General features: G+C 38.2%; 1 protein-coding gene across 3 annotated transcripts in view; it reads right to left on the bottom strand.

The window, feature by feature from the left end:
* Positions 1-422: 422 nt before the first annotated feature.
* Positions 423-23,136, bottom strand: part of LOC115218470 (phosphoglycerate kinase 1) — a 43,099-nt gene continuing 20,385 nt past the window's right edge. For all 3 annotated transcript variants that reach the window (XM_029788304.2, XM_036508159.1, XM_036508161.1), the window contains exons 3-12: positions 13,011-13,163; positions 11,714-11,858; positions 9,026-9,129; positions 7,336-7,455; positions 5,598-5,712; positions 4,842-5,021; positions 3,606-3,682; positions 2,786-2,886; positions 2,588-2,686; positions 423-569 (exon numbers count right to left, since the gene is read on the bottom strand). In XM_029788304.2, coding sequence (XP_029644164.1) covers positions 529-569; positions 2,588-2,686; positions 2,786-2,886; positions 3,606-3,682; positions 4,842-5,021; positions 5,598-5,712; positions 7,336-7,455; positions 9,026-9,129; positions 11,714-11,858; positions 13,011-13,163 — 1,135 coding nt within the window. In that variant the 3' untranslated portion in view covers positions 423-528. The remainder of the gene's footprint in view (positions 570-2,587; positions 2,687-2,785; positions 2,887-3,605; positions 3,683-4,841; positions 5,022-5,597; positions 5,713-7,335; positions 7,456-9,025; positions 9,130-11,713; positions 11,859-13,010; positions 13,164-23,136) is intronic.

Here is a 23,136-nt window from a genome sequence, read left to right as displayed (position 1 = left end):
TCATTTGTCGGGTCTAACCACTTATCCTAAGGATAACAAATGGATAAATAAATATATTCACTGACTGACTGACTATGACACGTGTGCATGTGTGTCAATCAAACGTTTTAGTTTAAGATTTTTGAACATTATCTTTCTGAACTTAGTCAAAGTCCTGCTATGCTACTAGACTACCATACAGTACTACCGAACTGAGTTCTTCTGAGTATAAAGAACAAAACCCACTTTTCAAGTAGTTACAATTAGCTAAGTGAGCACGGAAAATGTTACAGCAACAAATAAATCAATATCTAAGATGCATTAATGAGGGGGAAATTGGTAAATGAGGAAAACTAAAGGAACATAGTCATATTAGGTAAAAAACGGTTGTGTAAAAAATGTATTGTTGGCTTCAGGATGGAATAAACAACAAACGCAACTGGTTATCGAGAGTACATTAGTTATTTCATATAATTTACATAGTATTAATAAAAACAGCTGTTAACATTTCTTTCGATAATACATCAGTTTCAAACATAGTGAAACTGGCTATGCAGTGGTCAAAGCAGCGACACCTGGAAGCACTCTCCCTGAAAAAAGGACGAAAAACAAGCATTTTATTACAAAATTACACTTACTGCAAATTTGGTGGTGGCAGGAATTTATCTTTAAGACTAACTTTCGTTAAAGGGTTAAATAAAAAAAAAATTACAGGAGTGGCTGTGTGGTAAGTAGCTTGCTAACCAACCACACTGTTCCAGGTTCAGTCCCACTGCGTGGCATCTTGGGCAAGTGTCTTCTGCTATAGCCCCGGGCCGACCAATGCCTTGTGAGTGGATTTGGTAGACGGAAACTGAAAGAAGCCTGTCGTATATATGTATATATATATATATATATATGTGTGTGTATGGGTTTGTGTTTGTCCCCCTAGCATTGCTTGACAACCGATGCTGGTGTATTTACGTCCCCGTCACTTAGCGGTTCGGCAAAAGAGACCGATAGAATAAGTACTGGGCTTACAAAGAATAAGTCCCGGGGTCGATTTGCTCGACTAAAGGCGGTGCTCCAGCATGGCCGCAGACAAATGACTGAAACAAGTAAAAAAGAGTGAAAAAAAATTACTGCAAATATGGTGGTGGCAGTAATTCTTTTTTATTTAACCCTTTAGCATTCAGATCACTCTGTCAAATGAAATTCTTCTTAACTCCACTGTTTTGTATTAATTATGGATTATCTTGTAGCTTAAAGATTTCTGATGAGATTGTTTGTCTTTAGAATGACATTGTAAGGTAGGTGTGAGGGTATGAATCTGGCTGGCTTGAACATAAAACATGTAGAATATTTGGGCCAGATATGGCAAGTTTAAATGCTAATAGATTAATAAAGAAAATAGTGTTTCTTTTGATTTTTCTATTGTTGAAACTATCTCTCGGTTACCATGGTGATGGTAATCAGAGAAGCGATATTCTTCTGGAAATCCATGCAGGTATTGGAAGACCAAGAAGATTGTATATCAAGCTGAGAATATGAAGACTGCAATGGAAGATGGGGAGGTGATATGGAAGAGTTGCACCAGGCAAGGCACCCAACCAGACAGATATACAACTCCATCCTTTAGGGGTCGATAAATTAAGTACCAGTTACGCACTGGGGTCGATGTAATCAACTTAATCCGTTTGTCTGTCCTTGATTGTCCTCTCTGTGGTTAGCCCCTTGTGGGTAGTAAAGAAATAGATATACAACTCCAGATAGAAATGTCACTGTCCCATTTTTTACAAGGGCAAGAGTACAAATTGAACTCAGAATGTGCAGAGTCGGAAAAAAGATACTTCAAAGCACCTTGTCCACTGATCTAATAATTTCACAGATCCACACTTCTGGACTGTTACTCTATTTACCAATGCTCAAACAGATAAAGGGCTATGTTGGACTGGGTGGGATTTGAACTCCAGTGCAGGTAGTCAGAACAGATATCACAAAACATGCTAATCAACACTCCCAACAATTCACTACCTTTTACAATAAATTATCTAAGTTGACAATATAAAACTAAATTCCATAAAATGTAAAAAACTAAAATACCTACAAAATTTGCCCTTTTAATACATTTTTGTTTTTGCTCTTTTTTAATTTAAAAGCCCAAAGAAACCAAAGTTCCCTTTTAATAGCAAAATCAGTCAAGAATCTAACTTTCACTCAACATAATTCAGTCACAATTATGTCTGTTGGTATTTATCAGGTTTTTAACTCCAGTGCACATTCAGAATAGCAGTTTCATTAAAATTACGTGTATTTGTAAAAATACATGTCCCAAAGATCGTTATGCCTGTATCACCTGCTTACTACCTGAATTTAGATATAGGGCTTATATGAAGAACAGTTTAAGTCATGAGCAAATGGATGACAAAAAGAGAGAGAGAGAGAGAGAGAGACATGGACAGAGAAAGTAAAGGGATAAAGTGAGAGAAAGAAGGAAAGAGAATAAAGAAAGAAGAGGAAGAAAGCCAAAGAGAGAGAGAGAGAGATAAGGAGAGGGAGAGAATGGTGTGTGTGAAAGAAATCTTGTAAATTTCTAGAAATTTCTTTTACTGTCTTCAGGCTGACTTACCTTCCAGCAATTCTAGACTAGCGCCACCTCCTGTACTGACATGGCTCACTTTAGTCTCGGTTTTGAACTTGGCACAGCAGGTAGCAGTGTCACCTCCACCTGAGATACAAAGACATTTCAATATCAAAATGGTTTAAACATTCTTTAAATAATCTTCAGAAAATTTGTCAAGTTAAATTTAAAGGGACAGCAACTTACCAACAATAGTTGTGGCACCGTCTTCGGTGGCCTTCACTACAGCATCCATCATAGACATTGAGCCTTTAGAGAACTTCGGAAATTCAAAAACGCCAGGAGGGCTGATGATGAAATAAAAATATTATTTTCAAGTATACGTACCAGACTTTTATTAATATAGATTTATAGTTAATTAGTAAATAGTGATTTATTTTTATGAATGAGTTAAATTAAATTAATATGCTAGACATAATATTTATTACCTGTAAAAAAAAAAAAAACCTTATCAATTAGCACATATGTGGCCGATGCCAGTGCCGCCTCGACTGGCTTCCATGCCGGTGGCACATAAAATACACCAATCCGACCGTGGCCGTTGCCAGCCTCGCCTGGCACCTGTGCAGGTGGCACGTAAAAAGCACCCACTACACTCACGGAGTGGTTGGCGTTAGGAAGGGCATCCAGCTGTAGAAACATTGCCAGATAAGACTGGAGCCTGGTGCAGCCTTCTGGCTTCCCAGATCCCGGTCGAACCGTCCAACCCATGCTAGCATGGAGAACGGACGTTAAACGATGATGATGATCATCATCAAGAGCCTATAAGATATATTAAAATATAATGGAAGGGAGGTAATCAAAATGAACTAAACATTCCCATTCTTCCTGAGCATTAAATTAACGTTTGTAACTAGGTTAATAAAGAAAGATGGGGACATTTCACTTCCAAGAGACAGTTTCATTAAGAGAAAACAATGGCAGGATTTCAACCGCTTCCTTTTGGATCATTAGTCCAAGACACTTGTCAGTGATTGCACATCAGAAGAAACGAAAGTTTACTTACCCATTCCACACAATAGTCTTAGCTGTAGCAATAACTTCAGAAAATTTCTTGTTTGTCTCTTCTCCAACATCCAAACCCTGAAATAGATTTCAAAGCTTTAATGAGCAAAACTGAAAGGACTGAACTCAGAATAAATACACAGAATGGAATTCCATAAACAGGAACTATTAAAATGGTTCGCATGAAAATGAGATGCTAATAAGATTGATATCAATATTGATATTAATGGAAAAATCTTAGCATAAATACCAAACTATTTGGATCAACATAGAATTTATATATAATATATATACACACACATATACACATATGTATATGCAACACGGGAAACCAGCCAATCACCTCATCACCTACTTATCTGGCAAACACTCAAGTCAGACTACATTATCACCAGGAAATAGAACAGAATAGTACTGCAAATGTCAAAACCTTTCTTGGCAGAGAATGCACTAAGCAACATAGATTAGTAGCTAGAAACTTCGGGGTCAAAGCTAGGCAGATATGGAGTACATGGAGAAGGAAGATATGGAAAATATAAGATTCTACAGTTGGGAATAGATTTAGAGAAATTCTAATGAACACACATGACTGTAGGGAGGAAGATTCCAGCGCCTGTAACATAGCTGACAACAGAGAATTTCAACAGAAGAACCTGCTTTGGGCTACAGACCAGATATGTAGCTAAAGCAAAGTCCCTACCAAGCCCAAGGTAATGTGGTAGTGAAATAATGGGGCAATAAGTCCGAGAGACCAGCTTGGAAAACCTACAAGGAAGGTGATAGCAAGAATCATGACCAAATGGCTAGAAGGACATCTTTAGCAACAGCTCTACTTGGCTCAAGGTGAGGTAGAAAGGAAGAGATTTGCAAATGTCCGGCGACATGATGAACAGAAGCATAAAGTGATCAGGATTGCAAGACAATGTCTGAGAGAGAACTGAGATATCATTGGTGAGAAGTGTATTCAGAATAATGAAGACAAAACCCTGGTATTTTCAGAGAGCTGCCCTTGCTCTATATAATAGTATAAGCACATACATGAAAATATATTTAAATACTCTTTCGCATGTTATCGGTACACTGCTTCCATGTTGCTAATTTGCATACATCAACCTCCTTACACTCTCCTATTATCATATTTCCAGTCTCAATAAGCAACTCTGAAACCAAAATTTAAAAGGGTAAATGCTCTAAGTAACAGAACATAGATAAATTGACACTCAAATCACAGCCTTACCATATGTCCTGCAGGAATACCTTCTTCTACTGTAGCTTGACCAACTGTGGCATTTTCAGCAAATTTATCACCAGTTACAAAATCAACAGGCAAAACTATTTCTACATTGTTCTGCTTTGATTTTTCTATGAGACGGTTAACAATTTTGGCACCATCTTCATCGTAGAGGGAATCCCCAATCTGGAAAAATCAACAAACAAAACATTTCATTACATGAGGGCAAAATTCAAAACTTGACAATCATCACAAACAATTATCTTTTATTCACTTCTGAAGCAGTTCTTCTATATTATGAATTGTGGAATTAAATATAGTTTAAGAGCCAATTATCTTTATCTTTTACTTGCTTCAGTTACTAGACTGTGGCCATGCTGGGGCACTGCCTTGAAGAATTTTTAGTCAAATTAATCAACACCAGTACTTATTTTTTTTAAAAACCTGGTACTTACTCTATCAGTTTCATTTGCCAAACCACTAAGTTATGGGGATGTAACAAATCAACACCAATTGTCAAGCGGTGGCAAGGGTCAAACATACACACACACAGCTTTTTTTAGTTCCCATCTACCAAATCCATTCATAAGGCTTTGTGCAAATTCCATCAAACAACTAGGTGGTTTGAGGTAAATGGAATAATGTTTCCATTAAAACACACACAGCATAACACCAGCTAAAATGGTAACATCTAATCAAAAAAGCCACACCAAATGAAGTGGTGTGTTCTTTCGCCTGACGATATACAAAAGAAATGCTAACCTCCATGTCGTTAATAACTTTGAGGAAAGTGAAAGCCATGCCACCACCTATTATCATCAGATTTACTTTCTCCAGTAAATTCTCAATCAGTTTAATCTTATCAGCAACTTTGGCTCTGTAACAAAAATTAAAAGAAATTACTTTGAAAATAATGGAAAAGAAAAGCAAACAACTCAAGCAAAAGTTTTAAAACCTAGATTCTTGAAAAATATAATCTGAAGATTATATGTTTATCAATAATCTCTAATTTCTATTAGATAAGCCTATTCAAAACTTTTTTTTGTGCATTTATATAATACGAGTGAGTTTTGTGTATGTGTAAAAAGATTCAAGCGAGGTCATTGCCAGTACCGCCTAACTGGCCCCCGTGCCAGTGGCATGTAAAAAGCACCCACTACACCCTCGGAGTGGTTGGCGTTAGGAAGGGCATTAAGCTGTAGAAACTTCCAGATCAAGATTGGAGCCTGGTGCAGCCATCTGGTTCGCCAGCCCTCAGTCAAAATCGTCCAACCCATGCTAGCATGGAAAGCAGACGTTAAACGATGATGATGATGACTTCATGATCATTAAACATCCAATTTCTTTATTAGCCACATGGGCCCAAACACAGAGGGGGACAATACAGCCTGATTGGGATCAGACACACAATGATTATATGACTTTTAAAATTTTACAAAATATAATGAAATCGAATGAGATACAACAAGGACGAAATACAAATGAGATGAAGTAGAGAGATGGGTTACGCTCTGACCCCACGAGCCCCATTCTCCTACTGGAACTTTTGTATGCAGACTTATGACATGTTCACGAGGAATCTTTCATTCCCAGCACCCTCGCAACATGCAACGATCTTTCAGTCCCAGCACCCTCGCAACATGCAACGATCTTTCTTTGAACATTTTCTTTGACAGGCATCTTCTTTCCAGCCTCACCTTCCTTTTAAGGTGGAAGATAAAAAATCTCATCCCTTTCTTCTCAATGCTGGCATGGGTCGGATGGTTCAACATGAAGAGATGAGCCAGGGGACTGCACCAAATTCTAATGTCTGCCTTGGCATGATTTATACAGCTTGATGCTCATTGCATTTATACACATATTCATCTGTGCTTGTGTATGTATATACATGTGTATGTGCATACGTGTGGTGTGTTTGTGTGTATCTACATGTGTATGTTTGTACGAATGTGAGAGACACTTGTGTACATGAGTGTATATTTCAATGTTTTTACTTTATCCTGTTTTCCACAAACTTTATATCAAATAAACACCATCTCTGTCACTAAAATTCAATAATGAATGTCATTACAAGACAAACCTTAATAAAGAGAGGTACAACTTGTAGCGGAATGATGAAGAGAACAGCTCTAAAAGACTTTAATTTACATAGTCATTTTCCAAGTTGTTTTAAGAAAACCTAATATTAATACAGAAACCTTTCACCATAACTGTTGAGCCAGCTCACATTACAACAATTATGAAGTATAATAAGCTGACATGTTAGAAACAGCAGTCAAATCACCAGAAACAAGCTTCTCTTAATTTTGGTGTCATAGGACTGCTAAATCAGAGCTAGAGTGACAGCACATGTAAACCACATTTGTAACCACCACAGAATATGACTGAATTCATTTCCTGACTTAAGACCATACCATTTACCTAGATATCATTGATGACTTCAGACATAAAACACAAATACATCAAAGCAAGAAACAGAATGAAAGTTTTCGAAACTTACCCTCCAAGGATGGCTAAAAACGGTTCCTCGGGTCTTTCAAGAGCCTTAGCAAAATATGTTAGTTCCTTTTTGAGGAGGAAACCAGCCACTTTCTGGGGGAGTTGAACACCAACCATTGAGCTGAAGAAAAAGAAATGCATTTGTATCTAATATCATCTGTTTAGTAAAATACGCTGTTCAGATCTAATTCATTCTATACTTTGGTTTCTGAGGATGTCATATACCTTCATCCATTTACTCCCGATACCTTTTCACTCATCATGTGTCATCCATCTGCATTATGTTTGTACTAATTCAGTAATTCCCAACCCTTTTATTTAAATGAGTCTTCACCACAGCCCCCTTTTAATATGCTTATCCTTATGGATATATTATATCTATATTTATATAAAGTCAATCCAAATATGAAAACACAAAGAGAAAACACAACAACGTGAGGACGTGGAACAAGTATAGTGTTATTGGACGCTCAGGAAAGGAAAGAGAGAAGGAGTGTTTAACGTTTCGAGCGGAGCTCTTCGTCAGAAACATAGGAAAAGGAAAGATCCAAAGAAGGGAAGATGGGGGAAAAAAAAAATCACCAACGATACACTTGCAGTCACATATATATATATATATATGCTGCCTTGGCTGGCTTCCATGCCGGTGGCACGTTAAAAGCACCAACCGATCGTGGCCGATGCCGGACTCCCCTGGCACCTGTGCAGGTGGCACGTAAAAAGCACCCACTACACTCGCGGAGTGGTTGGCGTTAGGAAGGGCATCCAGCTGTAGAAACACTGCCAGATCAGACTGGAGCCTGGTGCAGCCTCCTGGCTTCCCAGACCCCAGTCGAACCGTCCAACCTGTGCTAGCGCGGAAAACGGACGTTAAACGATGATGATGATGATGATGTGTGAAATTTGAAATTTAGTTCACAGACCACCAGGGATCAGTGAACCCCAGGTTGGGAACAACTATACTAACTTAACCGGTGCTCTTGCCAATACTTATGTTTATGCTCTTTCTCATTCCTTCTCAAAGCTTATATTTAATATATTCCTTTCAATTGTCTCAAAGTCTGTCTTTTGTAACATGGGGGGGAAAAAAGCCTTTTCTGCAATAGGAAACCAATTTCCTGAAGTTTCACCATTTATATTGAATACTTGTCATGTTGCTATAAACAGCTCAATTTCATTAACACTTATGTTGATAATTAATCCCCAACATCTGACACACCTAAAATTTGGCTTACCATTTATGTTGACAGGTCTAATTCAAATATAAAAAAAAACTTTAACTTTACTTGACATGATTAATTTTATTATTCAGGAACCCTTTTTGACAAACATCTAATGAAACAGTAGAAAGATTTCAGTAGCAACTGCTGCCAAAATTTTGGATCATAACCACTTAGTCCACTTTTCATACTACTACAAACAAAAATATTAGATACACAGAGGTGAAAAGTTAACCAAATGACCTGAAGCAAATTCACAGGACTGGATTAAATACAAAGACAGGACACTCTCTGCACATCAATGGAGAGAGGTAAAAGTTGTTTGCAAGAGAGGATTCCCTTAGAAGACAGCATTGCTTTAGCATTAGATCTAGGATTCATAGTTCTACTAATGGTTCTCCTAAAAGCTAACAAACAATGAAATATCCCTTCAGTATAGAGAGGTAAAGAAAATGATGTGAGATAACAAACCTGTGGGCTCGGTGAGCCGTACCAAAGGCATCATTGACATAAACATCTCCTAGTTTCGACAATGACTCACGGAACCTCTTAACATCATCTGATTTTGCTTTGATCTGAAATTATAATCAAAAGCTCACTGACAAGACAAAATACATTTCTACCAAGTATTAGGCACCAAAATAAAAATAACTTCAGAATCAAAATACAGAACTAGAATTTTCTCAGGCTACACACACATCAAAATTTCAACTAAATAATGATTAATTATGCTAATGCTCAAGAAGGTGCAATATTAGTAGAATGGGTTGAATTCCTGGTTTTCCACCTTAGTGCACTTTTTTAATAACTGAGCAATTGCAATACCAGAATGACTGGTCTATATCACATTCAAGAGATACATCAATAGACATTAAGTGCTGGTATTTATCACAACTTCTGCCTATATTTCATCTGGTCTTTTACATTCCACATTTTAGTTTGCCATTCACATTTTCAAAATTGTTTCAAACATAATTATTTTATGCAGGTTTGACTACATTTACAGGAATTAAGCATTCCCAAATATATTGATATCAGTTTTTTTAAGCAACTTTTATTTTTGTTTGTTCCTTCTTGAGCCATGCCTGGCTCATAAGGGCCAGATTCCTGGTTTCTTTGGTCGGGACACCAGTCTGTCGCAGGTGATCTGCAAGATGCAGGAGGCAAGGGTGAGAGAAAGTTGTGGCAAAAGAATCAGCAGAAGTTTGCCATTACCTTCTGCCGGGGCTGCGTGGAGCTTAGGTGTTTCGCTCATAAATACACACATCGCCCGGTCTGAGATTCAAACCCGCGATCCCTCGACCGTGAGTCCACTAGTGCTCTAACCACTAGGCCATGTGCCTCCACAACTTTTATTTTTATTTGACAGAGGAAGCGCAATACCAATGATCCCTTTCAGGACTTCCAGAACCTGGTGGAAAGAAGTTATCATAAATGCTTGCCTGGGGGGATTTGTGGTAATGTTTAACCAAATGACAAATTAAGTATTCCACCCAAAGATGCAGTTTAACCAATATGCTTTCACACAGCTTCCAATGATTGAGTCTCACTCAAAAAACCTATTATCAACTCTGAAGCTATGATAGAAGACCAAAGTGCCATGCATTGGATCAAACACCAAAGTCACGTAAAAGCAAAATTCTTAACAACATAGCATTAACTATGCCCATAGTTTATGTCTAGATTTGCAGCTTAACACCATTTGCTCAGCTTTGATATGAACCTTGTGCCACTTATTCACCTTCAAGTTCAAAGAGATGGACACATATTTGAAACAAACTCAAGGCTCATAATCTTTCACCTTAAAAGATCCTTTCATTACCAACCTGGCTGAAACCGGCTCTGTAGTACAAATGTCTTGTTTTCATAAGTTTTGAATTAAAATCTTCCACCAAACCTTAGTCACAATTTATGTTCTTGACACCAGCTGAATGATAACTAAGTTATTTACTAAATTCTTTGTTATGTTTAAAGTAATTGAAAGAAACACAGAGCATCTCAAAATAAATACAGTAATGAAAGGGTTAAAAGATCCATTCATTCATCACACTTGCCCAATAACTTTCAGCCCAGTAACTTTGAACAAACGTGATACAATGTAGCACGGTCCATTACATTTAGACTCTCGATGCAATATCATCTGTGTCACTTTGTAATTCCAAAGACAGTTTTAAATTCTGTTTCTAACAGAACTTCATACATAGCATTAGTCTATTTACATAATTCATAGAAACCTTATAAGCTTTAATCACAAGGAATATAAAATAACTAGATTTTTCATGTCCTACTTTCAATGTGTTATGTCCACCAATATTGATAAGGTCATGAACAGAGATAACTGCTTTAATACAATGCTATCACGTAAATTTACTACAGCAATAAATTAAGTTTCCAGTCAACATATCTATAAGATACTTCTGTATTTATATTGTTATTAGAATAGCCCTGAAGATTTCCTGAAGTAAATTTAACGTAATTCAACCTGAAAGAGCACATTTTTGTTTTTCTTCATTTCCAGACTAAATTTACAGATTAAACTTGTCAGAGTTTAAAGTTGTCTCACACCACTCTATCAATTTACAACTAAATGTACAGGACAATAAGAGTCAAGTATATAGACCAAGAGTAAAAAAAAAGCTGCAGACTTATCTGCTCTAATCAGAGATATGTCAATCATAATTTCATTAAGCTATTATCTCTTCCAAGAAACATGCCAACATATTTTTCAAATCAGCATAAAAGCATAACATTGTAATATTTCGTTTTTGCGAGATTCTTTATACGAGTTTGTGTGTTGAAGCATATTCTATTGTGTCTGGGGAGAGTCATTTTCTTTTTGTGCCTTATTATGTAACACACTCACCGGTAAAATTTCCATTTATTTCTTAATCTTATTTTCCTAAAAATTTTCATTGCGTCTTGCAACCTTTCCAAAACTATTGAAAAGGTTGCAAGACACAACAAAAATCTTAGAAAAATAAAAATAAGAAATTAGTGGAAATTTTACCGGTGAGTGTGTTACATAATAAGGCACAAAAAGAAAATGACTCTCCCCAGACACAATAGAATTATTGTAATGTGTCCAAAGAAAAAATGAAAAACATCTACAATGATATCTTAGCTAAGATAAGGGAAAACCAAATGCTAAGAGAGAGTTACCTTTTGACCATGATCATCAGTTCCTTTACCTTCTTCTTCTAAGTGGAAACGCAAGTTTTCCAAAAGGAAAACAGAACCTGGTTCAGGATCACTACAGGCAGCTTCCGTTTCGGGACCCACACAGTCAGAAAGAAATGTAACAGATCTGTAAAATAACATACAATTTCCCATTTAAACTGTTAGCCATAAGTTTCAGTACCCTGCATTAGTCACCCCGGATTTCCGAGAATGGTGAAACAAAACTTTTAAACATAATAAAACATAATAAACATGAAGCATAATAATAATAATATAAGTAGTGTAGGCAACATGAAACGTGTTTACATAAAGAGGAATATGGGAAGATGCGATAAACAGCAGACTAATTAATTATTGAAAAATTATTGCTGTGGAGGTATGCTAATACACCTGTCAGAAGTAGCTGGCTTAGAAAAGTATCAGAAGTGAAACAACTTTGATTGTTCATTCTATACCAAAGACCATTTCCTGGCTTAACCCTTTCGTTACTATATTTATTTTGAGATGCTCTGTGTTTCTTTCAATTACTTTAAATGTAACAAATACTTTAGTAAAATAACTAAGTTGTCTTTCAGCTAGTGTTAGGAACATAAATTGTGACTAATGTTTGGTGCAAGATTTTAATTCAAATCTTATGAAAACAAGACATTTGTACTCAGAGCCAGAGCCGGTTTCAGCCGGGATGGTAACGAAAGGGTTAATAAGATTACAGTCATTTGTCTTTTGGTTATCTACTAATTTAATTCTCCATCACAACAGAGTAAGAATAAATACCAAAGATCCATGAGAGAGGTTACAGATTTCACTATTAAAAATGTAAGGCTTAGTGAAGCAAGTAAAATAATTTCTGTAAAAAATCCTTTGTGTATATAACCAACACAGGCACTAGTACTCTACTAATAATTTACTGATTATTCAGAAGTTTCTAGAACTGTTAGTACTAGTAATATACTGGAATTAAATAGCTAACAGGTAAACAATAAACAATATTTGGCTAATAGAAATCACAGATAAGTATCATGCATTTCTTTGTCAAATATAATAGGATCATCATCCAATGAAGATGAAATCTATAAGCAGTGAAAAACCCTGCCTAAGCTGACAGTGAAGCCTGGTGCAGTCTTCTGCCTAGCCAGCTGCTATCAAACTGTTCAACCCATGCCAGCATGGAAAACAGACATTAGATAATGAAGATAATGATGATGATGATGATCATCATGAAAGAAATAACCAAATTATTAAAAAAATGTTAAAAACAAAGGTAAAAAAACAAACGTACTTTCCCAAAAGTTTTTCAAGTTCAGGAACTACACATTTCAAGGAATATTTTTCATTGGGTTTTCCATCTGGCCTCCCTAAATGACTCATGGCCACAACAGACTTGGCTCCTTTCTCCAGAGCATACTGGATAGTTGGTAGAGCAGCAACAATTCTAAAATTCAAAGATAAAAGATTCAACAATAAAAGAATGTTAACATTAACGATTATACATTTACGTTTTTGTTCTGCAAGATTCCTCATGCGAAACTGTGGCATTGGAACAGAAATTGTGGTATTTCAAGATGGTCTTTTCTTTTTTTTTTTCCTTACCAAATAAACACATGCAATATATATTTATTCTTCACATTTTTTTTCTTGTTTTTATTTTATCTTATGCCCATCGTCTGGAAATCTTCCACCACACACCTGTGACCTCTTCAGCGACTCTTCCATCCCATGTATATCTTCCTGTTCTGTTTTAATCCATTACACATTGTTGACTTCAGAAAGATGAAAAGAAAACTTCGATTTCAGAAGGATTTGAACTCAGAACATTTAAGGGGATTGACTAAATGTTACAAACCATTTTATTCTGGCAAAATGCTGTTCATACCATTCCACCGTTATCAACAATAAAGGTTTTTCTTGCAGAGGTACATATTCACAAATTTGAATGAAGAATGCAGGTAATTCAAAATAAACCAACTGGTCAAACACTGGTCTCATATGTAGTTATTATTATATTAGTTCATGCAAATGAGCAAATGTGAAGAAAGTGTTTGTGCAAGACATGACACTCTCTTTACTCTTTTACTTGTTTCAGTCATTTGACTGCGGCCATGCTGGAGCACCGCCTTTAATCGAGCAACTCAACACCGGGACTTATTCTTTTGTAAGCCCAGTACTTATTCTATCGATCTCTTTGGCTGAACCGCTAAGTAACAGGAACATAAACACACCAGCATCGGTTGTCAAGCAATGCTAGGGGGACAAACACACACACACACGCATATATATATATATATATATATATACGACGGGCTTCTTTCAGTTTCCGTCTACCAAATCAACTCACAAGGCTTTGGTCGGCCCGAGGCTATAGTAGAAGACACTTACCCAAGGTGCCATGTGGTTGGTAAACAAGCTACTTACCACACAGCCACTCCTGCACATAGTAAAACGTCTAAGAGGGTTCCAAAAGAAGAACCAGTGGAAATAGAAATCTACAAGGATTAGTGTAAGGGCACAGTTTGCACCTAAATATATAAATGGTTGTGGAAAATCCTCAAGGCAAAGGCCGTTACCCCATTTTCTGAAACATTCTTTAAGCCAGGGTAAAGCAAACTACTACCGCAAGCTTATGAATGTATGACTGTCTCTATAAACAAATATGTGAATTACATACAAATTGACCCCGCCCTTGGTAAATGTTTTTACATCTCACCTGAAAAGAAAGGTGGGGCTGGAGAGAAGGTGTCTGTCACAGAGTGTGTTTCAAAAACGATGGACGCATGTTGCAACCATGTTGGGAGTGAAAGGACCTGCGTGAGCATGTCATAATGGAAATTCAAGGGGTCGAAATTTCTTTATTACCCACTAGGGGCCAAACATAGAATTGGACAAAACAACTGATAGGATCAGTGAAATGGTATGAGTTTATATATAATATAAACATAGGCGCAGGAGTGGCTGTGTGGTAAGTAGCTTGCTAACCAACCACATGGTTCCGGGTTCAGTCCCACTGCGTGGTACCTTGGGCAAGTGTCTTCTGCTATAGCCCCAGGCCGACCAATGCCTTGTGAGTGGATTTGGTAGACAGAAACTGAAAGAAGCCTGTCGTATATATGTATGTATATATATATATATGTGTGTATGTGTGTGTGTTTGTGTGTGTATTTGTGTGTGTGTGTCCCTAGCATTGTTTGACAACCGATGCTGGTGTGTTTACGTCCCCGTCACTTAGCGGTTCAGCAAAAGAGACTAATAGAATAAGTACTGGGCTTACAAAGAATAAGTCCCGGGGTCGATTTGCTCGACTAAAGGCGGTGCTCCAGCATGGCCGCAGTCAAATGACTGAAAAGAGTAAAAGAGTAATACAAAAGACAACACAAATGAAGCGATGATCAGGTCATGCTCCGACCCCACAAGCCCCGATCTACTGCTGGTACATTTTTATATTTTCTTTTTGACCAGTCTATTCACACGGTTCCTTGCACGCCCAACACTCGTGCAATATGCTTCCATCTCTTTTAGAACGTATACTCCAACAGACACTTCTCCAGTTAAAAGGGCAGGGCTCATGGGGTCGGAACAAATCTGTCTTCTTTTAACCTCATGTTGTTCTCATTGCTTGTTAATTGTCTTTTGTGCCCCATTTAATATTATGTTATAGTAAATTTTTAACCAACTCATCCGTTGTATATGACCCCCAGCTCATATTGTGCTGTCCCCTCTTTGTTCGTCTGTATGGACAATAATAAAATCGAATTACATACAAATAGGTGCAGGCAACACGTAGTAAGATGTTTGCTTCTGAACCACATGGTGTTGGGTTCAGTCCCACTGCATGGCACCTTGGACAAGTGTCTTCTACTATAGCCTCAGGCCAACCAAGACCTTATGAGTAGATTTGGTGGACAGAAACTGAAAGAAGCTCTGAAATGTTCTTTATAAAATTATTTTAGCATTTTCTATCTTACACATACACACACGTGCTTGTGTGTGGCAGGTGTGCTTCTGTCTGTCAACCAGTGATTGCTTATTGTCTCCGTAACTTAGCAGTTGGACAAAACAAACCAAGAGAATAAGCACCTGGCTTGAACCGTAAAAGACTTTCTCACCTTCCCAAGCATCAAACTAATACACCTGTTTCTTGTTTACACACCTGTCTTCATCTTTTGTTTTTTCGTAAATTCCAACTATATGTGCGTGTGAATATATATATATATATATATAATGTGTATATATATATGTGTATGTGTATATGCATATACAGGTGTATATATACATGTATAGATGTGTATATATTATATATATGTATACATGCGAATAAATATATGTACACATATGTATATATATGTACACATATGTGAATATATATATGTATACATATGTAAATATATATATGTATACATATGTGAATATATGTATACATATATGTATATATCTATATATATAAAGATGAGACTGTGTGTGTCTGTCTGTCTGGTGCCTGTCTGAAACCCTAAATCTTGAGAACTACACAACCAATTTCATTCAAATTTTACACATGCCTTACTTAGGGTCCATGTATTGTCAGAGGCCAAAAAACTTTTTATTTCTTGCCTAGTGCAAGCCCATAGCAATATCATCTCCACAATTTCAATATTACATGTCAAAAGTGAAACAATAACATCTCTCCATTGTTATGTCAGATACTTTCACTTCAATACTGAAACTATTAAAGTAAAACTATTACCTCACATATATACAGGCATACATACATATATATATATTATGTGTATATATATATATATAAAAATATATGTATACATCTGCACAAATGTTTATATATAGAGATGTATAGATATATAGATGTATATGTATACATGTGTATGTATAGCTGTATATGTATAGATGTATTTCTATAGATATAGATGTATATGTGTACAAGTGTATGTGTAGATGTATATAATAGGTGCAGGATTGGCTGTGTGGTAAGTAGCTTGCTAACCAACTACATGGTTCCGGTTTCAGTCCCACTGCGTGGCACCTCGGGCAAGTGTCTTCTACTATAGCCTCGGTCCGACCAAAACCTTGTGAGTGGATTTGGTAGACGGAAACTGAAAGAAGTCAGTCGTATATATATATGCGTGTGTGTGTTTGTGTGTCTGTGTTTGTCCCCCTAGCATTGCTTGACAACCGATGCTGGTGTGTTTATGTCCCCGTTACTTAGCGGTTCGGTAAAAGAGACCGATAGAATAAGTACTGGGCTTACAAAAGAATAAGTCCCGGGGTCGAGTTGCTCGATTAAAGGCGGTGCTCCAGCATGGCCGCAGTCAAATGACTGAAACAAGCAAAAGAGTAAAGAGAGTATATATACATGTACATGTAATATGTACACATATATATACACATATATACATGCATACATATATACACCCATACACACACACACACACACATACATAGGTGCAGGTGTGGCTGTGTTGTAACAAACTTTATTTACCTCCCCATCAGGATGCCCCACTTGTCTTACCTGCATTGTTTTCTATCGGGAACTGACCAAAGGACAGTGATCCATCGGAAGACAGAGGAAGAGACACAGAGGTCAAGTTGCTGTCCTCTTGCAGAAACGCAACACTCCTCCTATAGATCTAGAAACTCTTGCTGTGGATTAACACATGTGGCAGACCGTCAACCGTCAAATGTGTGAAACCTGTCAAACAAGTTGCTGTCAATGGCTTGAGGACCACTGAGCAAGGTACGCTGTGGCTGCTGCTCAATCACCTCAAACGTCCAACTCATTGTTTCCTTGTTTGACCTTTGGAAACTTCTGCCATTCAGCTTTTGGCCTCCACATCAACATGTCTACCAACTGCATCTGGCACCAAATTGAAAACATAGCACCATTCATGAAACTGAGGGACTTCCAAGCAATATATATATATATATATATATATAATATATATATATATATATATGTGTGTGTGTGTGGTGTGTGTGTGTGTGGATGCGCAATGGTCCAGTGGTTAGGGCAGCAGACTCGCAGTCGTAGGATCGCAGTTTCGATTCCCAGACCGGGCACTGTGAGTGTTTATAGAGCGAAAACACCTAAAGCTCCATGAGGCTCCGGCAGGGTGTGATGGTGATCCCTGCTGTACTCTTTCGCCACAACTTTCTCTCATTCTTCCTTCTGTTGGCCTGCTCGCTTAGCCAGCGGGATGGCGTCATTCGAAGGCTAAAACAATGCGAAGCACATTGTGACCAGCGATGTGTAGCAACATCTGATATCCTGGTCGGTCACGGTGATCACGGTGATATATATATGTACGTGTATACACTATATGCATAGATATATGTACGCATGTATATACACACATGGATACATACATGCATATACAAACATATACAGACACACATACCAATACACATGCATACAGACACACAAATATATACATACAGACATACTGATATGTATACATACATATAGGTACATACATATATATACACATATCTACACATATATATACCCATACACACACACACGTTTGTGTATATGAATGTATTTGTGTGTATGTATGTAAAATAATTACTTGCATTGTGTACAAGCAAGATCTGGAACAATTATTGCCTCCATCTTAGCGAAGGCAGAGGTAGTATTTTCGGTCATGTTGGTTTGTCCGTGGATAAGATATCTCAAGAACTGCTGGATGGATTTGTATGAAACTTTTTTTAACTTCATTTTTAAAAGCGGTTGGGTTCACTTTTAGTATTCTCGTGAGAGCAGTCAAGTTCATTTCAGATATTCTCATTTTAAAAAACATCTCCAGCTAATCGTTGAGATGACAGTGATGTTGTCTTAGCAGAGGTTTGCACTCTGAGTGCTCTTGCTTGTATATTTATTTCTAAAACAACTAGGAAAGTTCAAATGCAAAAGAGGCTTAGCGTTGTGGTGTACATAATAGGGGAATAAACTTTCCCTTTTACCATGACCGTGTTCAGCAGTCAGTTCATTCATTGATGCACAACATTCTGAGATTCCAGTGTTTCAACATGCGTCTTATCAGCCAGAACTTTGACCCATTGGCTTTGTTTATACTTTCAGTAAACATTTTTTTTACTTATCGGTGCTTATCTCTGCCAAAAAAAAGAAATTATGTTCTTAGATTTTGCAATTTCACTATAAAGTACCCTTAACCTTTTTGATATCTACCCAAGACTGTCCCTGCTTCTTTTTGACACAAACTCTCTATATAAATTGATCCAAATTAAAATTTCCCATTAAAATTCCATGTTAATTTATGTTCCAATTACCAGCTTAGTAATCATCATCATTGTTTAACATCCGCTTTCCACGCTAGCATGGGTTGGATGGTTTGACTTAGGGCTGGCGAACCAGATGGCAGCACCAGGCTCCAGTCTTGATCTGGCAGAGTTTCTACAGTTGGATGCCCTTCCTAACGCCAACCACTCTGAGAGTGTAGTGGGTGCTTTTACGTGCCACCGGCACAGGGGCCACTCAGGTGGTACTGGCTATGACCTCGCTCGAATCTTTTTACGCATGCCAACGGCACAGGTGCCAGTAGGCAATGCTGGTAACAATCCCGCTCGAATGGTGCCTCCTGCATGCCACCGGCATGGAAGCCAGTTAGCCACTCTGGTAACGATCACGCTCGGATGGTGCTCTTAGCACCCTACTAGCACTAAATTCTTTCTTTATTTCCAAAACTAACTGAAACAAAAATGGTGTAGTTCAAAAAGAAATACTGTAACAAAAGGGTTAAAGCAGTCTGAATTAGGTGGTTTACTGTTAACTATATTTCTTCTCAAGAAATATAAAAAGAACTATAGAAAGATGGAGGAGGTGCAGGAAAAATTTGACAAGGTAATTAGCCTTGTAACAGATTCACAATCAGAGTCAGCAATACAAGTCTGTACCCAGCTGTGTTGGCTTCCATAAATAAAACAGTTAGGTGGTTGGTTTTGACAATCAGACATTCTGGGGCAGCTGCAGATATTCCAAGTCACTAAAACAGCATACTGAGCATCAAAATATCAATGGACAAGCTTTTTATTGAATCCAACAACTTATCCATCCAATAAGACAAGTCATCACAATCCTTTATACACTATGCACTCTTATATGTACATATCTTCATTTATGTAGACTAACTACCCCCATATCTAATTTACTTACACACTCACACAGTTATACATACATGTTCATATACTTATTAAACACACCTAAATATGCATGAATACTCACACACCTATAAATTTGAATATTTTGATATGCTCGTCCTTCACTTCCTCTGCAAATCTATCACATTAAAAAAAACCCGGTACATTTTGTAAAGTGGTTGATGTTAGGAAGGACTTTCAGCCAGAGAAACCATACTAAAGCAGATAGTAGGTCTTTTTTATTAGACTTACACTCAACTTTACACACACTTATAAAAACACACCTGTATTAAAATGCACACCCAAACACACCTGTATTAAAATACACACACCTGCCAACACTCAGACATTTTCTCACATAAACACCTTCCTACTACCAACCACTTCCACCTTGCTTTACAACTGGTCTTACCTAATGCAAATAGTATGCCTTTACTGCTGACTATTTCAGCGCACTTTCTCTCTCTCACATTATACACGCATGTACACACAAACATACATATGCAAACATGCACCCACTTGATTATTATTCCCTTACTAATATTCACACACACGCATGCACTATTGCTATGAGGTGCATTCAAAATAGTATCTAACTAATTTTTTTTTCCACCAAAGCTAAAGCTGAGAGGGCAAAATCCTTTGGGTGGGAAGTGACGACAGCCTTCCTGCTCATGCATGTAAAGTTTCATGCCAGTGGACCATGTCAGTCCCCAACTGTTATGCCGAGGGTACAGATGTGCAGTACACAGTCGTCAGATTTTTGTTTTCGCGGAACACATCAAGCAGAGATATTACATCAAGTTTTGTCAAAAAGCTTGGTGATACTCAAGCACAAACCATCCAGAAGGCTCAGCAGGCCTTTGGCAGTGATGCCATGGGCAAAACTCAGATCAAGGAGTGGTACAACTGCTTCAAACATAGCTACACCTCAGTGGAGAGAATGACACACTCAGGCAGGCTATCCACAAGCCAAATTGAGGTGCTGAATGAGAAGGTTTGGCAAATAGTCATGGAAAATTGACATGTAACAATCCAAGAAATTGTTCACAAAGTGGGAATAAGCACAGGATCAGTGCATTCTGTTTTAATATAGGATTTGTGCATGTGAAGAGTGTTGGCATAAATCATCTCTAAGGTGCTGGCATAACAGCAGAAGCAGGAAGCGTAATGGCCCAATGGTTAGGGCAGCGGACTCACAGTCAGAGGATCGCGGTTTCGATTCCTAGACCGGGCGTTGTGTGTGTTTATTGAGCGAAAACACCTAAAGCTCCGGCAGGGGTGGTGGCGACCCCTGTTGTACTCTTTCACCCCAACTTCCTCAAACTCCTTCTTCCTGTTTCTTGTCCCCGACTTCCTACGCAACCGCTGAGCCTGGATGCGCATTCATCCATCCGTCGATGCTCTCGGTGTCAGGGGTTGACCTGCTTTCTCTTCTGCGGGTCTTACAAATAGCAAAGGACCACGTTTCGGACTTCTCCCACGAAGACCGCTCCGCTCAACAAACAGCAGAAGCAATTCCACATGAACACCAAACAGGAAATGCTGGACTGTGCAAACTACAACCCAGATTTCATGACCATTCTCACTGGTGATTAAACATGGGTTCTACTCAATACATTCCATCATCTTGGATGAAAACGAAAATCTGACAAGTTTTACCAGCATGAAACTTTTCACGCATGCACAAGAAGGATGGAATCACCTTCCAGCCCAAGGATTCTATCCATGCAACATTAATTTTGACAGGTAAAAATAAAGTCACATACATTTAGAATGCACCTCATGCACACATGCATTAATATACATACATGCACTCACTTTTCAATCTCTACTTTATACTCACCTTTGCATATTTCTCTGCTACTCATTCACAACTGGATTTTACCACTTCACTTGCCTATTTCATCTCTGGATTTTAACAATTTGCTTGTTAAGCCTCACCTACTGTTTAACATACTATCTTTTCAAAATTTCCTTTTTTAACATATGACCATCTGTGCTTTCTTCACTTTTCTTAAATTTTTTTCCTTTCTTTTATTTTCCCTCATATATGTCTTTTCAGCGTTGCCTTACTGGTACTTGTGCCCTGTGCTAGCAGGGTGCTAAGAGCACCATCCGAGTGTGATCGTTGCCAGAGTGGCTCACTGGCTTCCATGCCGGTGGCTCGTAAAAGGCACCATTCGAGTGTGATCATTACCAGCATCGCCTTACTGGCACGTGTAAAAACAGAGCAAGGTCGTTGACTGGCACATAAAAGCACCCACTACACTCTCAGAGTGGTTGGCGCTAGGAAGGGCATCCAGCTGTAGAAACTCTGCCAGATCAAGATTAGAGCCTGGTGCAGCCATCTGGTTCGCCAGTCCTCAGTCAAATCGTCCAACCCATGCTAGCATGGAAAGCGGATGTTAAACGATGATGATGATGATGATGATGATGATGATATCAACATCTAGCCACAAATTGTTTCCTTATTCTGTTTTCTGTCTGAGACCAATTTGACAGTCTCTTCTCATCTGCTTTTTTATCCTTTTATTATTCAGTGTTACCAATTAACTATTTTCTTTCAAGATTTTTAATATATTCTTCACTATTTATACAGCTTTTTCATGAGCCTTTTTTAAAACAACACATTCCTCCTACCTTCCCTTTCGTCCCACCATTATAAATGCCACATCCTCCTTCCCTCAATGCTCTCCTCTGCCATACAGTTATGCCGACACGCCATCCTCCCACACCGCCACAATGCCACACCACTGCACACCTCCACACACACAAACACACCCGTTATTCTCATCTCAATACACAAGATACCCTCCTATACATGTACACACCACCCCACTACATCCTACCTGGTCCGTAACTCTTTTTTGCTAATCATCTAGTAGGGTGCCAAGAGCACCATCCGAGTGTGATCATTGCCAGAGCTGCCAACCGCCTTCCGTGCCAGTGGCACGTAAAAGGGCACCATTCGAGCGTGATCGTTACAAACGTCGCCTTACTGGCACCTGTGCTGGTCGCATGTGTAAAAGGATTCGAGCGAGGTCATTGCCAGTACCACCTGACTGGCCCCCGTGCCGGTGGCACGTAAAAAGCACCCACTACACTCTCAGAGTGGTTGGCATTAGGAAGGGCATCCAGCTGTAGAAACTCTGCCAAATCAAGATTAGAAACTGATACAACCATCTGGTACGCCAGCCCTCAGTCAAAATCGTCCAAACCATGCTCGCATGGAAAGCAGACGTTAAACGATGATGATGATG

This window comes from Octopus sinensis, linkage group LG13 (assembly GCF_006345805.1).
Source record: "Octopus sinensis linkage group LG13, ASM634580v1, whole genome shotgun sequence".
NCBI classification, from domain to species: domain Eukaryota; kingdom Metazoa; phylum Mollusca; class Cephalopoda; order Octopoda; family Octopodidae; genus Octopus; species Octopus sinensis.
Note: the sequence above shows the minus strand (reverse complement) of the source record. Positions and strands in the feature narration are given on the sequence as shown.